General features: G+C 39.5%; 1 protein-coding gene across 2 annotated transcripts in view; it reads left to right on the top strand.

The window, feature by feature from the left end:
• Positions 1–16,007, top strand: part of LOC113996141 (vasoactive intestinal polypeptide receptor 1-like) — a 28,941-nt gene extending 12,934 nt beyond the window's left edge. The window contains exons 3-13 of one of the 2 annotated variants that reach the window (XM_027736844.2): positions 1,099–1,206; positions 1,908–2,017; positions 5,566–5,663; positions 7,168–7,300; positions 7,700–7,853; positions 9,579–9,639; positions 10,565–10,634; positions 11,269–11,360; positions 11,895–12,024; positions 12,883–12,924; positions 15,540–16,007. In XM_027736844.2, the coding sequence (XP_027592645.1) occupies positions 1,099–1,206; positions 1,908–2,017; positions 5,566–5,663; positions 7,168–7,300; positions 7,700–7,853; positions 9,579–9,639; positions 10,565–10,634; positions 11,269–11,360; positions 11,895–12,024; positions 12,883–12,924; positions 15,540–15,728 (1,187 nt within the window). In that variant the 3' untranslated portion in view covers positions 15,729–16,007. The remainder of the gene's footprint in view (positions 1–1,098; positions 1,207–1,907; positions 2,018–5,565; positions 5,664–7,167; positions 7,301–7,699; positions 7,854–9,578; positions 9,640–10,564; positions 10,635–11,268; positions 11,361–11,894; positions 12,025–12,882; positions 12,925–15,539) is intronic. The other variant, XM_039382424.1, reaches the window with a different exon arrangement.

The raw sequence follows: 16,007 nt of genomic DNA, 5'->3' as shown, positions 1-16,007 counted from the left end.
ATCAGGACCTCTATTTTGCCATCTGGCAAATTGGGGATACCAGGAATTGCATCCTTCCAAGGGTCATGGGAGGACAATGGTGTGGTAGATTCTCAGGACTCTCCTTTTGGAAGCCAGAGAGCAGCTTAACTCAGCTACAGGTGAGTGATATTTCTTCCACATTTCAGCTCCTCACAATTTTAGCTTTGCCTTATCATCCCCCCCAGAGGAAGCAGAAAAGAGTCATGAAAGAAAATAACACCTCCCCAACCCAAACTCCTGCACTGCTTTATATCCACCTTACGACCACCTGGGGGTTAGTTGGGGTTGCAGAATGATGCTTTTTTTTTTTTCAATTTGTTCAGGCACTTTTACATGCTGGTAATTTTTCTGTGCTGCCCCCACACCTACTCGCCCACAGCTGGAAGTGTCACTGTGATGCATCTGTGACAAACCTGTGATTAACCAAAACTTCTGAGAAAACCCTTTTTAATGGACTCATAGTCAGTAGCATTTCCTGTGTCATCAACCAGCAGCCTCTGGTTTAAGGAACCTCATGGATGCACCTATTCCCAACGATGGGATGAATCTTATCCTTATTGAAATCCATTGCAAAAATACCATTGATTTCCTAATACTGGGATTTCACCCTTATTTCCTTCAAGCCAGGTAAAACTGGTAGAGTTTTAGCAAGAAATCAAGGGATTAAGGTTGAACTTCTAAGTCTGATTTTTTCAGTCAGGCCCTGGAACCAGTGCTGAGAAATCTCAAGTGCTAATAATCATTCAATATTTTAATTTGGGTGGCTTTTGTTTTGACAATAGCAAGAACTCCAAGTGATTTGACTTTCAGATTGTGTCTGTTTGAATTTCAGGTATATTCTCTCATGAGATAAGGTGGAGGAATGTCCAGCTGGAATGCCAAGTGCATATGTGATCACGGATGCATCCAAGGAGAAGAGGAAAACAATCCTCTCCTTCTCTTCAGTGCTGCATGCCCTGTTGTGGCTCTTCCTGCATGTGAATTAGTGGGAAAACCACAGAAAATGTCATTATGGAAGAACAACTGCGTGATGTTCTCTGTGTTTCTCTTTATTTAGAAGCACTTTTTTTCTTACAGGATGTGCCAGAGATTGGGATGGTTTAACCTGCTGGCCCAGAGCCACTTTTGGGGAAGTGGTGAAAATTCCCTGTCCACAATTTTTTGAAGAATTCACCAATACCCATGGCAAGACTTTTTGTCCCTACATTTTTTTTAATTATTTTATTTTAAATAAGTTCTAATAGTTGAAAATTCCTACATATTTTCCTGATTCCCAATGCTGTCATACAGTAACTATCCAGATACACATCTTGGCTTGTGGTCAATATTTCTTTGCATTATGCTGTATTGAATTGTCTCATTTCTTTCATGGTCTAAAAGTGATGGATAATTGCACTATGTTACTAACTTTGTAAAGGAATATATTGTAGAATCGCTGATTTATAAACTCATAAAATAATTAATATTAGAAAGGACCTACTGAGGTCATCTGGTCCATTCCTTCAGTCAGAGCAGGACCAAGTTTAAAACTTGTATCTGATTTCCAATATAGATCAGGTGGCTCAGAGCTTTGTCTACAATCCCCAAATATGTTGTAAATGTATAATTTGATTTCCTCCACATAAGTATTGAATTTACAGAATTGATTTCCCATATGAAATGCTCAAGTCTCACTGCATCTCGAAATGAATTTCCAAATTTTCAAATGATATACAGAATATTGTAACACTACAGCTTAACTTGCTGGGCATGCCTAGACCTGTAAGTCCCTGACTTAAGGATCAAAGTAGAAATAAGAAATTGTTGTTGCTCATCCAAACCTAAAGAACAGCAGCACCATCACCACCCTCCCCTAATTAATTCTCTGCTCTCTTTCCCCATGAAAGGTTTCCTCCAGAGGAATTGCACACAGGAGGCACACTGGTCAGAACCATTCCCACCATACACTGTTGCCTGTGGGTTTGATGAAGGTTCCAGTAAAGGACCTGAGGATCAGGTGAGTGTTTTATTTCCAGAGCATCCTTTCCTGAGAGTGCTGAGTAGCTCCACACATCTGACTCCTGTCAGAACCCAGTAATTACCCATTTTCAGTGCTAAACTCAAAAATTTTAGGTATATTTAGTGCTTGTTTAACAAATTAGGCTTAATAGAAAGCAAGTGAGTAGCAAGAAATACTTCCTTCTCTGTGTAAATGTCTCCTCTTGTTGTTAATGAGTAAACTCATGATTAGTTCACTTTTCCTGCCTAAAAAAGACCTTGGCTCTCTGACAGAGGTGATTTTAGTTCTCATCATGCACCCATCTCCCAAGGAAGCCCTACCAAGCTCACCACAGGGAATTTTTTGGGGAAAATTCCTTTGTATGCCTCCAGTTGATTTTTTCCCCCCCAGAGTTTAAGTCAATCAGAAAAATTTACTCCATAACTTTCTAGCATGGTGGTCTAGGCACACCTTTGTGAGGGAATTCTTCATGCCATTGAGCAGAGGACCCTGAGCAAGCAGGTCTAAGGGAAGGTGTCCCTGCCTATGGCAGGTGGGTTGGAATTGGATGATCTTTGAAGGTCCCTTCCGACCCAAACCACTCTATGAAATGATGACGTTTATACTTTCCTTTAGGGGTTCATGGAGCAGGCAGCAAACCTCTATTTTTCCTATCTGATGACCATCACTGGCACTCAGTTAAGCTCCTGCAGAATTTCTTTCACTACCACATCTTCATATGATTTTAATTCCCATATTCCTCATCACCCTACTTGGCCCCAGGATGGGAATGCCTCACACTTTGCTGGTCCCTCACTGGTGAACTTCTCCTGGCTGAAGGTTATTAATTAATTAATTAACAGAGAGGCTGCCTCTGCCTTGGAGTTCTGAAATTTGAGAGATGGGACAGTTCCAGCAAGAGAGAACAGGGATGTCTCCATCCCCTTCTTTCAGTCTGCATTGAACAAGGCTCCTCTTGCACATCCCAAAAAAGTAGGATTGTGTACATCCACGCAAGTGTTTGCAATAGGTATTGGAAAACCCAAGTTAGCAAAACAGATAAATAGTTCTGGGTAAAAATTTCAAGATGTTTTTTTAAGAATCCAAATCAATATTTTTATACGTGGCTTTTGAGCTTTGGAATCTCCGTGACTTATTTTTTCAGGAAACTGAAAAAAGGTATTGTGTGCACCATAATAAGTGTCAAAAAGGCATATCAAATTACAAAAAAAAAGATGGAACAAACCAGAAAACACAGTGGTTTATTTGTAGATGGTTTGAAAATGCAGCAAGAGCTTCAATTCACCAAAAAAATATTTTCTTAACGTAATTTATTAATGCATTTTATTAATGCAGCTGTTTTTTTAATGTTTCACTCTCAAAAAGTCATGTAAACAGTTCAGAAAAAAAACATTTATCACAAGCCAAAGCAAGATACAGAAAGGTGGAGAGGGTTGTCATCACTAACACTGAGTATTATCTGGAATTAACCAGGCACACAAGCTCAAGCACAAACTAGTTCAGATATCTGAATCTTTGGGAAGTGTAGACAAAATTTGCTTCATATAATAATAATAATTTGACTAGGTGAATGTAGAACCTAAGAATGGCTGTAACCGGTGGTAAAAATATCTGGAGCTGAATCCCCCAACTATAAATTAGGAATATTTGTAATTCTTTGCCCTTTAGGGAAGCTGGAAAGATAAATGTTTTAAAAAAAAACAAACATAAATAAATGCTTAAAAAACATCTGGGAAGATGCTGGAAAGCATATAAGCACTTCAGAAAAAAAAGCCATTTATCACAAGCTAGAGCAAGACACCGAAAGGTGAGGAGGGTTGTCGTCACTAACACTCTGGGTGTTATCTGGAGGTAACCATTTTGTTCTCCAGGCACACAGGCTCGAGCACAAACTAGTTCAGATCTAAATCTTTGGGAAATGTAGACTCAATTTGCTTCAGAAATTTGGCTCCATGAATTTAGAACCTAGAATGGCTGTAACAAGGAGTAAAGATATTCAGAGCTCGATCTCCCACCTATAAATTAGGAATATTTGTAATTCTTTGCCCTTTCGGGAAGCCAGAAAGATAAATGCTTAAAAAAACATAAATAAATGCTTAAAAAACACCTGGGAAGATGGTGGAAAGCATGTAAACAGTTCAGAAGGGATGTAAGATTCAGAAGGGGACATATTCTGAAGCACAGTTCTCCAGCCCTGGGACCAGCTGGCCACCCACAGAGCTTGGGTTTCCCCCAAGCAGTCCCTGGATTATGCTAAACCAAGGCTTAGTTTGTGGCTGGCCTAGGCTAAAATCCAGCAAGGAACATTTCAACAGTATGGAAGACTTCAATTCAGAGGCCCTGGCTGTGTTTAGTTTGTTATTCCAGTCAAATCCCCCAGGTTTGACTAGAAAAGGAAGATAAGATCAGCAATCTCCAATGCATTGCAAACACGGGGAAGTAACAAGAATCCCAATTATATTCCAAGAGATCCACTTGCTTTGTATTTTGTATGTGCAATGAACACTTGTGATGTCCTCTGCATAATGTTGTTTTTTTTATCTATCCTACAAAAACAGATAAAATGAATTGAAATACTTCATTATTCCGTTGAAGAACCTGTTTTCCCACTTTCTTCTGTGTTTTGGAAAATACTGTATAAAAGATTAGGACTATATCAGAAACACCAGATTGATTCCTGTCTTGTCAGGATTACATGATTTATTTATGGCTCTACTTAAAATTGCTAATCACTTGTCTCAGCCTAGAATTGCAGCCTTTTGGACAAACAGATTTTGGATCAATTAGAGAACAAAGTGTCCATTGCATTAGTAAGGGGGAAATTTGCCTGGATTCAGAGAATTTAGTTCCTTGGGATTTTAAATAATTAGGTGATTTTGTAGTCAATCAGAATAAAATTTGCATAGTTAAAGCCATGTAAGTATGCTTCATTTTTCTCACTACACTGGGTGTTTAATTTGAAAAGAAATGAACTGTAAAGAGTTTATAGTGTTACAGTTTATAGGAATGGAATGAACTGTTTGTCCAAAGCATTGACTGTGAGGTGATTTTCTTGGCTTTAACTTTCTCACCTCCACAATATGATGGAGCTGTTTCTCAGTGTTTCAGTTTTCTCACCTACAAATTGCCAAGTTTTATTTCTCTTTCAGCCATAGCTCTTTATGAAAATCAATGTTTATTGAGTCTGGCTCAGGTCTGAAGTGACAGATTCACAAATCACCCACCAGGAGGTTTCAGTGCCCCAGACTCTTTAGGTACCAACAAGAGAAAATGCAGTTACTTAAAAAGAAGTTAAAAAATTTCCCTGTAAGACATGGTCAGAGGGGTCAGATGAGCCTGTGGGCTGTGAAACCTGTCTCCTGTGTAAGGTTTAGTAGGATTTAAAGGAAAACATGTTTGTGGTGGACGGAAAAACCTGAAGCAGATCTCAAGCACAGGGGTGGTGGCACTGACCAGTGAGGGAAAATGTGTCCTGGTGAAATAAGCACCCATAGCATTCATCCTCCAGAATCCCCTGCATCAAACTGTGTCTCTTTTCCCCCCAGAAATCCTATTATTCTGCATTTTGGCGTGTCTACACTGCTGGCTATGCAGCATCCGTGACTTCACTCGTTACAGCTCTAATTGTCTTTGCTGCCTTCAGGTAAATATAAATGGGCTCTTTTTCAGGATGTCTTAAGACAGTCTCATCCTAATTTCCATCAGATCCTCTGTGGTTTTGCTTTGTGGGCTTTTAAGTATTTTTAATTATTATTTTCTAATCATTCTAAGACATAATGCTGTTGATGGTGGTGAGTCTTTCTCTATTTGTGCTGTAATATTTCCCTGCAGATGTTAAAACATCCAAGCTGCCTGGGCAGTCTGATTTAATCTCTTTAATGCCACCATACAGTGGAGGTGCCCAAACTTACATCACTATTAGTATAAGAAAACAATTCCTTCAGCATATAGCAGGACATACCCTGCAGAAACACTGTCTCATGGTCCTGAACCAGAGGTGATTCTAAACTGTTCATTCCCTCTGTGAAAGGTTTCCAGAGCTGAGAGCTACAGGAAGACATTTAAATAAATTTAAATGTTACATCTGATGATATCAGGAAATGGATCCTGGGTTTGACTGGTTCCAGTGCTCTTGGACAAGAGTTAAACCCACTGTGCAGACAGGAGGGCAGAGCACAGAAGCAGCTTCCTAAGAAGGGTGGGTTGGCATTCTCAAAGGTCACATCCCAGGACCACGAGGCTGATATGCCCAAGCCTTGAAGGAGATTCCATCAGCTCAAGGTAGAAGTGTGGACAGGGCAACCCAGGGAAATAAAATCATGGGATCATTTAGGTTGGAAAAGGTGTTTGAGATCCTCGAGTCCGACCATTAACCCAGCATTGCCAAGGCCACCACTAAACCACGTCCCCAGGTGCCACATCTACATGTGCTTTAAATACCCACAGGGGTGGTGACTCAACCACTTCCCTGGGCAGCCCGTGCCAGTGCTGGACAATCCTTTCCATAAAGAAAATTTTCCTGCTATCCAATCTAAACCTCCCCTGGCACAACTTGGGGCCTTTTCCTCTTGTCCTGTCCTTGTTACTCTGGAGAAGAGCCTGGTACCCACTTGGCTACATCCTCCTTTCAGGAAGCTGTAGAGAGTGAGAAGGTCCCCCTGAGCCTTCTTTTCTCCTGGTTGAGCCTCCCCAGCTCCCTCAGCAGCCCTTCATCAAACTAATGTAGTTTAGGGCAAGGCAACCCCTTCTCTGGCACCCACATTACAGGGTGTGACTGACACCCATTCAGCCTTCTCTTCTCTCTGACCAGAAAGGGGCTGAAAACCTTGTTGAGCCTTTTGCAAGCTCGTCCAACAAAAATATTATTTAGAATAATTAAAAGGCATCATTGTAATACAGCCCAGGAGTCCCACAGTTACTCTCTGCTTCTGGCATCTCCTCTAAATGTGTGGTGATTCAAGGACAATTACACTGGAATTTTTATTAGCTTAAACAGACAGTAACTGCTCTGTTCCCTCATGTCTGTCTCCCTCTCAAACAGTGACAGGTCATTTGTTTGCTTCGGGAGGTGTTGGCAGTTTGAGTTTTGCTGAGACCACGAGAAATTTCTGGTGAAGAACAATTTTTGTTTTCTCTTTCCATGTCAGAAAATTCCACTGTACACGGAATTACATCCACATGCACCTGTTTGTCTCCTTTATCTTGAGAGCAATTGCTGTTTTCACCAAAGATGCTGTTTTGTTTGCAGATGAAACTATGGACCACTGCCTAATGTCAACGGTACTGAACCTCCCCTCTCTTTTATCCTCGAGTTAACATTTAATTCTTGGGATTCCTAAGTCCCATTTCTCTTTAGTTTGCTAGAACTGAAATCTTAAAGCAAACAACACAAAGACCAAGTGCTATGGCTGCACTCAGCTTTGATAGCTAAAGTACATGTCTCTAATGAAGCTGTAACAATTTCTGCTAGCAAAGAATTTAATCTGTAAGAGAAACCCAGTATTTCTCTTTCAAAAAACTGAAGTAAAGTCAATTCAAATTATGGAACCTCAAACCTACTGAAATATTGTTAGAATTTCTTTGTTCTTGTGTGGTTATATTGAATTTTGCATCTGTCTGGAGAGAAACCAGACATAATGAGAGTAGATTCAACATATTTTTCTCCCCCTGCCCTTCCAGGTTGCCTGTAAGGCTGCTGTGGCATTTTTCCAGTTCAGTATTTTGGCCAATTTCTTCTGGCTTCTCATTGAAGGGATTTACCTGCAAACCCTGCTCCTGCTGACCTTTGTTTCCAACAAGCAGTTCGTGTGGTGGTTCATAGTCACTGGCTGGGGTCAGTATTCCTGCTCTCTCTGTGTTACCTACCATTTTATTTCAGAAATAAATAAAATATGTGTTTTGAGACAAAATGTGCCTGTCAGAGGTGCCACCATTCTGAGGAAAGTTACCTGTTTATTCAGTAGTGTTACATGAAAACCACACATCACCGAATTGCCTTTCTTATCTTATTTATTTATCTTATTGGTTATTTACACCACTCACCGCAGGGGTGATTAATCCAATCCTCAAGATGATGACTAATTTGTCTGGATAACATCCTAGAAACACTTTGTCTTCCTCCACTGACTAAAGAAGTTTGGGTGACTAACTTAAAGTTGGCATTTTGATTTTAGGAAACAGAACCTGAGAGATTAATCTTAGATCACTTGAGTTCAGGCCTAGGAATCAATCAATTCTTCTCTTTTGTTTTGTTTTTAAAAGAACTCCTGGCTTTAAGAAGTTCTTTGAGTTTTTACAGCAATTAAAATTTTCTCTGATTGTCAGAACAGGAATGGGTAAGACCTAAAATTTCTTTCACTGGAGAGAGTTGTTTTTATGACTCTCAGATATTCCTGTGCCTCACCTCAGCTATTTTAAAAAAGAGGCACCCAAATTAAGCAGTTACAAAATGACATTTTTTTGCCTTAGCATTGAAATCCAAATTATCCTCAAGTAAATATTAATTCATCCTTTATATTGAGATTCTCAGACTTTATATAATTCAATTTTTTTGAGCTGTTCCAATTTTTTGAGCTATTTTTTGACTGTCTGAAATTAGACTCTCAGACCTTGATTAATCATGGCTAAATTGAGATAACAAAAGAAACAACTCAATTAATAATGTAGAAATCCTCATTTACTTCTGGAATAAATGGAAGGGGAGAGACATCTCAGGGGTAACTCAGATCTTAGGTGATATGGATGTAAATATTTCTCTTCATTAATTAAACAGACCACTTGAACTGAACGTGGTCCCAACTTTAAAGGACTTTAGCAAAGGGCTAAAATTTAGAAGAACACCTTCTGGGCCTTTTTTTAAAGATCTCAAGTGGTATTTAGAAAGGTGTTACCTTTATTTCTGTCTGTTTATCAGTGAAAATGTCACTTGTTTCAGATTAGAGTCCCTTTTTTTTCTGCAGCTTTGAAAGTCACTTGGTCTTTGGAAATTCAATTCCACAGAAAGAGAGCAAAAGCAATTTCCACTTTATAGGCCTTCTTAAAACAAAATCAGCCATAAATGTAGAAGGATAGAAGGATAAGCAGTAAAAAGTGGGAATAGAAATCACCAGTTGCTGGATTTAATTAAGTTTTCATGGAATTCTTATCAGCTGTTGGGTCCAGAGTGATTAATAGAGGACAAAAATGTGAATTCTTCCACCTAGTGTACAAAAAGTTGTATGTTGGCCACAATTCACAGGATAAAACAGCTCCAGAGCTTCACAAATGCTTGTAATTCATAGGCAAACCTAAAGTAATTCTTAATACTTATTTTTGAAAATGCAGTTTTACAGCACCCCTTATTCTCCTTTGCTTTTTTTAAATTCCCCTGCCCTTGTATTCCTTTTTTTTCCCCCGAGCTACAAGTTAAGTTCTTTCATAAAGTTATTTAAAATTGTCTGACCCATCATTTGTCCTTTAATGTGCATCCATCCTGCTGCACTCTGAAAGTGCTGGGAGTAAAGTCTCCATGGGACACAGTATTCCAAACAATTGTTGTGTTCCATGTTGATTTATCCAGGAGCTCCTGCTGCTGTGCTGTTTGCTTGGGTCCTTACAAGAATCCACCAACAAAATACTGGGTAAGTCAGAGCTTGGAAAAGGAAGATGAGGATATCCTGGTTTTTATGGCGTTCTGTTGTGCTGGAGGGGAAAAAAGAGGTATTAAAAAAAAAAAAAAGAAAAGGAAAAAACCCACATATTCCCAAGTTCTGCTTCTAAGCTTTACACTTCATATGGAAGTCTGTGAGAAAATAGGTTTAATTCTTCTGATTTTGATGTTTGTATATGGGATAATAATCCCGTGGTAACTACTGAAATTTCATTTAGTTCCCTAATGGCCAGACCTGCAATAATTATGTTTTAAGAAAATATATTATTTATATAATTGTATACAATTATATAATTATATATAAGAAAACATAATAATACATAATCTTTATATAATTATATGTAAGGAAATTATTCTATTTTAAGAAATTAGCTGTTTCTGTTTAAAATCAGCCATATATTACTAACCCAAATCTTTGCAAATAAGAACCTCCCAAACCAACACATCATGTCTTGTTAATTTGTTTCCATTTAATTATTTGATTTTTATTCTATTTTAATCTTTTAATCTGAGAGCCAGATATAAATGTTATTTACTAAAAGCTGTCCTGAAGGTGTCCAGGTCATTTCACGTGGACAATCAGTTGGAAAAGGGACTGTTCTACACCTTCCTGCTCAGAACTCAGATGAATGATAGAGAGCAGTGAGAAGAGCAGGAAAGAAGCCTGAAAATACAAATTTCTTGATTTTGCTTTGGTTCTTCCATCTTTGCTTCTTAGAGAATAAATTTCCTTCAAATTGAGTTACACAGAGATTTTAGAGGATATGAGGGTACCAGTGCTGTCAGGGACATTTAGGCAGGGATTTAAACTTCGTTTTTCTGTGAAAAAGTGCTTTTTTATATTGTAAAAGCTCACATGGGACAGATGATATGACCTGTTTTGTTTGTGGTTTCAGATGTTGGGATGATGATGAAAATGGAGTGGTCTTATGGATCATCAAGGGCCCCATCCTGATAACTGTATTAGTATGTTTGGTGTTTTTTTTCATTTTCCCTTGAGTATCTGCATATAGATCATTTTACCTGGTATATTTTTAAAATAATTTTATCTGGTATATTTTAAAAATAATTTTATCTGATTTTTTAAATTGTTTTAAAATAAGTTCTTAGGATGTAAACTTAAGACAAAGAAATCTCCCTTATCCACCCATTTACACCACCTAAATTTAGAGAGGGAGTACTATGTCATTCAGGTCTGTTATAATCCCTATCCCAAACAATGAAGGGAACAGAAGGGACTGTTTAAACCATGAAAGATCTGTGAGCTGCTGGCGAGAAAAACAGGGCATTAATAAAAATAAAATAATATTATTTATTTATATATATATAAAATATTTATTAACATAAATAAAATATATTATTACTCTCTCTGAGCTTGAGATACGTAGGTCTACATTAATTCAACATATTTTTCACCATCTTTTATGTATAAATATATGTGGGTGGGAAAAATAATTACTATTTATAATGCTCTTGATTTGGTCTGAGAACAGATCTGCTCTGGTTTATGGCAGTGCACTTGCTTTGACTGGAGATTTTCAGTTATTTGTGTCAGCTCCTGGCCAATAATAAATTTACAGGTTTTGCCTTGTCTTTTCAGATTAACTTTATTATATTTATTAATGTGATCAGAATTCTAGTCCATAAACTGAAATCTCAAGAGGGAGGAGGGAGCCATTCGAGCCACTTCGTGTGAGTATTTCTGGGTTTCTTAATATTGACCTGTTCTGATATGAGAAATATTTTATGGGCATGAAATGTTCTCCTCTTCTTCTAACAGAGAGAGAAATTCCTAGGAGAAATAACAATGTCAATGTTCCTGTTCATCCCAAATATCACCTCTCTCTCTTTCTTCAGGAGAAAAAGGGTGGGGTGGGTTGGGGACAATGAGAAAATAAACTAGAGTTTTGCACCTGTGAAAGGACTCAGATTGAAAGTGTAAACACTGAATGTCAGGTAATGAATTCACAAATGGCCACGTAGAGAAAGATGCAGATTTAAGTTAAATTTCCTTCAAATTCTTAGCAGTAGTTTGATGTTGATGTTCTGGTAACCAAACCTAGTCCTTGCTGTTTATGAGCCACTTCACAGTTAATGGGGATCTTTCCATAAGTTCCCTGGATGTAGTTGCCTCCATTATGAATTAAAATATGCTCCAACATAAAAATTCTGTCACTAATTCCATATTTCTAACACTGCCTTGTTTTTTAATCCTTGGTTTTCCAGGAGACTTGCTAAATCCACGTTGCTTTTAATCCCCCTCTTTGGAGTGCACTACATCGTATTTGCATTTTTCCCAGAGAGCACCGGGCTGGAAGCTCGTTTTTACATTGAGCTTGGCTTGGGTTCTTTCCAGGTAAGATGGACAAAATATTTAACAATCCTAAGAGGTTTAATCTGTACCACCACCCCCTCAGCTTGGTTATTACAGCAGGTTTTTTCAGTGTGTCCAAATCCAACACACACATTCCATCTTCCCCCTTCAGCGGCTCTCCTGGTTTTTCCCTTATTATTTGAAATCTCATACTGCTTTTGAATTCTGAGTCAGACTTCCTATTAATAATTACAAAAAAAACCCCACAACATCTACCTTTATTGAGTAACAATATATTGAATAACAAGAATAAATTGAATAACAAGAGTTCTGTGAAGACCAGTCTGCGGATTAAGGTGAACTGATGGAAAATGATTTCACATATAATAAAAACAAGAGGAATGGAGAAATAAGGAGAATATGTAACAACCTTCTCTGCACTTACCCTTTAGGAGTGGTGAATCATGTTAATATTTCATGGCTTGTTTTGCTATACTGCTAGTCAGAAGAATGTCATGGATTTGAGAGGGTATGGTACACTTTGTAATAACTGTATTCACTATTGTAAATATAGATTAGAAGAAAACAGATGCCCCTACTCCCTTATCTGAGGGAGAAGTTGTTTGTAGGATACAATAAACAGCAAATCAGTCCTTACTGTTTCCATACAAGGGCAGTAACATACATATAATATCACCAGTCCTTTGAGGAATTTAATTCTGTTATGAAAACTCAATAAATAGTGCCACATCACCTGACTTTCAATGGAAAAATGGAAAACATTATATTTTTTTGCTGTCTGTCTTACTTGAATTGTGCATGAAACTTGCTGTCTGTCATTGATTCTATGCTTTAAATCCTGATTATTGGCTTTTTTCCTCCCTACCCTCCCTGTCCCAGGGTTTTGTTGTCGCTCTTCTCTATTGCTTCTCCAACGCGGAGGTGAGTAACGAGGAAATAAGATCATCAAAACCTTTAAAACCCAGGGGCCCCCTCTTGCTTTTAATTTCTTTTCCTATTTTCAGAACAGATCAGTGCTTTGATCTGCTGCTGAAAGCCTGACATCCCCAGAGCTTTCCTTTTCCCTTGGTACCTTTGTTGCCTTTGTTTGTATTCACCCAGTTCTGACAGGAGGACACAAACAACCTTTGGAGCCATGACCCTTCCCAAACTGTTCCTGACTTTCCTGGCAGGGATTTGTCTCCTGCTTTGTGTCTGATGTCTGTCATGATGGTGCTTCCATGGAAAGCTTGTGATGCTCCTTTAAGTTTATTTTCTCCTAGTGAGTTTCTTCTTTTTCCCTTTTCCCACTTTCCCCTTTTCCTCTTTTCCCCTTTTCCTCCCTTTTCCTCCCATTTCCCCTTTTTTCTGCCTTTTTCTCCTTTTTTCCCCTTTTTTCCCACTTTCCCCTTTTCCTCTTTTCCCCTTTTCCTCCCTTTTCCTCCCATTTCCCCTTTTTTCTGCCTTTTTCTCCTTTTTTCCCCTTTTTTCCCTTTCCTCCCCCTTTTCCTCCGATTTCCCTTTTTTCTCTTTTTTTCTCCTTTTTTCTCCTTTTTTTCTCCTTTCCCTCCCCTCTTTTTCCCTATTTTCCTCTTTCCCTCCTTTTTTCCCCTTTTCTCCCCTTTTCCCCCTTTTTCTCCCTTTTTCCCCCTTTTCACCCCTTTTTTCCCCTTTTTTCCCCCTTTTTCCCCCTTCCCCTTTTTTTCTCCCCTTTCCCCATTTTTTCTCCCTTTTCCCCATTTTTTCTCCCTTTTTCTCCTTTTTCCCCCCTTTTCCCCCTTCCCCCTCTTTTTTCCCCCATTTTCCCTGCTTTTCCCCCCCTTTTCCCCTCTTTTTCCCCATCTTTCCCCCTCTTTTCCCCCTTTCCCCCCTTTTTTCCTCCTTTTCCCCCCCTTTTTCCTTTTTTCCCTTTTTTTTCCCCTTTTTCTCCCATTTCCCCTTTTTCCCTTTTTTCCCTTTTCCCCTTTCCCTTTCCCAGTGTGGGCCTGTGCATTCACTAATTTTGCTCAAACCCTCTCTTTCCTGCTTTTATAACACTGTTAGAATTGGGAGAAGTTCCCTGTAGTACATTTTACCTGTTCCTATCATTTCCAAACCTGACTAAATTTACTGGCACCTTCCCCAGAAGAGCAGAATGAACTGAAATTGATAAGAAAATTTAAAAACACATTTCATCCTCGGAAAAGTGTGTAGGGTAGATGAGAGGAATGACCAACTAAGAGTGGCTCAAGTCTCCCTTGTAAATGAGAGTGGACACTTCTTACAGAATCACAGAGTCATTAATGTTGGAAAAACCCTTCAAGATCATCAAGTCCCCCCTGTGCCTGATCCTCACCTTGTCCACCAGCCCAGAGCACTCAGTGCCATGTTCAGTCCTTCCTTGGACATCTCCAGGGGTGGGGACTCCAAACCTCCTGGGCATCCCATTCCAATGCCTGACCACCCTTTCCAGGAAGAAATTCCTCCTGATGTCCAACCTGACCCTCCCCTGGCGCAGCTTGAGGCCGATTCTTCTTGTTTTCTACTTGTTTTCTGGGAGAAAAGACTGACCTCCACCTACAGCCTCCTGTCAGGGGGTTGTAGGGAGCAATAAGGTCTCCCCTGAACCTCCTTTTCTCCAGGCTGAACACCCCCAGCTCCCTCAGCTGCTCCTCACAGGACTGACTCTCCAGACCCTTCACCAGCTTCCTTGCCCTTCTCTGGACACACTCCAACACCTCACAGGGATGGCTAAAGGTGCAATTAATCCTACCCACGGATGAACAATGCCTAAAATACATTTGTTACTTAGGAAAACAATTTATAATGGTCATTCTAGTGCTGTTCTGAGAGAGGGCCTTCCAGACTGACTATAAATAGAGAATGCTCTCCTTCCCATCTGCCTTCTGTACCCACAGACTCCTTGCCAATGGGATTTAATAGATCCCATATTGTATCTCACAGCACACAAATCCAGGAGGTGGTAAAAAAGGGACAGGCAGGGTGTGATCTCTGGCCCCAAGATGAAGTTGGGTTGGCTTGTGTCCATGCTGCTTGGGAAAACTGCTTCTGGAGCAGCTTGGCCACTCGTTCCCACTTGGCAGTGCATCTGTTATGGCTCCCTGCAATCATAAATAATAATCATTGTTTTCTCTGTGCGTGTGTTTCTCCAGTTTTGAGTATCTGTGACAATGTGACAATGTGAGAGACTGTGCTGCTGCCAAGAAAGGTGTTATTTCTGCAGGATGAAACTCAGGGCTGGGATTTATACACGGCAGTGCTGAAGGGCCTTGAGTTTGCTGGGATAGCACTGGAATACTGGATTGGTGGAGGAAGCCTCTCTTTTAATGTACTTCTACATGTCATCCTCTGAAAGTTTGACATTGGGTCTATTTATTTTCAAAAGTGGATAGGGACACAGTTCAAGGTCTTCTAAAAATGTGTTAAGGATTAATCCTGGTTTTCCTGGTGCTTTTGTGACTCTGGGCTAAGTAGTCAGGCTGATATCCATATTTTACCTTCAGTGTCCACTAGGCCTTAATTTTCTGTTTCTTTGTTTTGAACTTCCTTTTCTACAGGTTCAAAGTGAACTGAAGAAACAACTGTGCAAGTGGCAGTATCAGGAATACCTGACCTTCACCCACAAACACGGGACTTTGTCCAGGGAAAACAGTCCCGTCAACTACGTCACTCAGTTGTCCCTGCTGGAAAAAATCAGCCCAAAAAGGAAAACATCTGGGTACCACAATGGTGTAACTACTGTCTGAGGCTTTCTAGCTGTGGCATTGGGATGTACTACCTAAGAGATGGCAAACTGGATCCTTTTGGCTTTCCATAGTGTAAATTCTGTAAATTCCTTGTCCTGGTCGTGAGCTACTTTTCTCACCTGGTACAGATTCATATCCCAACCCTGGCTCTCTCCTTAAGTATATAAAGTCCATTTGTTTTGTTGGGAAAAGCCAGGCCTGGGGATAGTGTGAATCAACAGGTTAGCACCCTAAAAAATAAAAAAAACCCCCACATTAACTCTCCTCAGGCCCACCACA

Source organism: Pipra filicauda, unplaced genomic scaffold (genome assembly GCF_003945595.2).
Source record: "Pipra filicauda isolate LSUMZ 115617 unplaced genomic scaffold, ASM394559v2 scaffold269_size1075953_pilon, whole genome shotgun sequence".
NCBI lineage: Eukaryota > Metazoa > Chordata > Aves > Passeriformes > Pipridae > Pipra > Pipra filicauda.
This window is presented reverse-complemented; position numbering and strand designations above follow the sequence as displayed.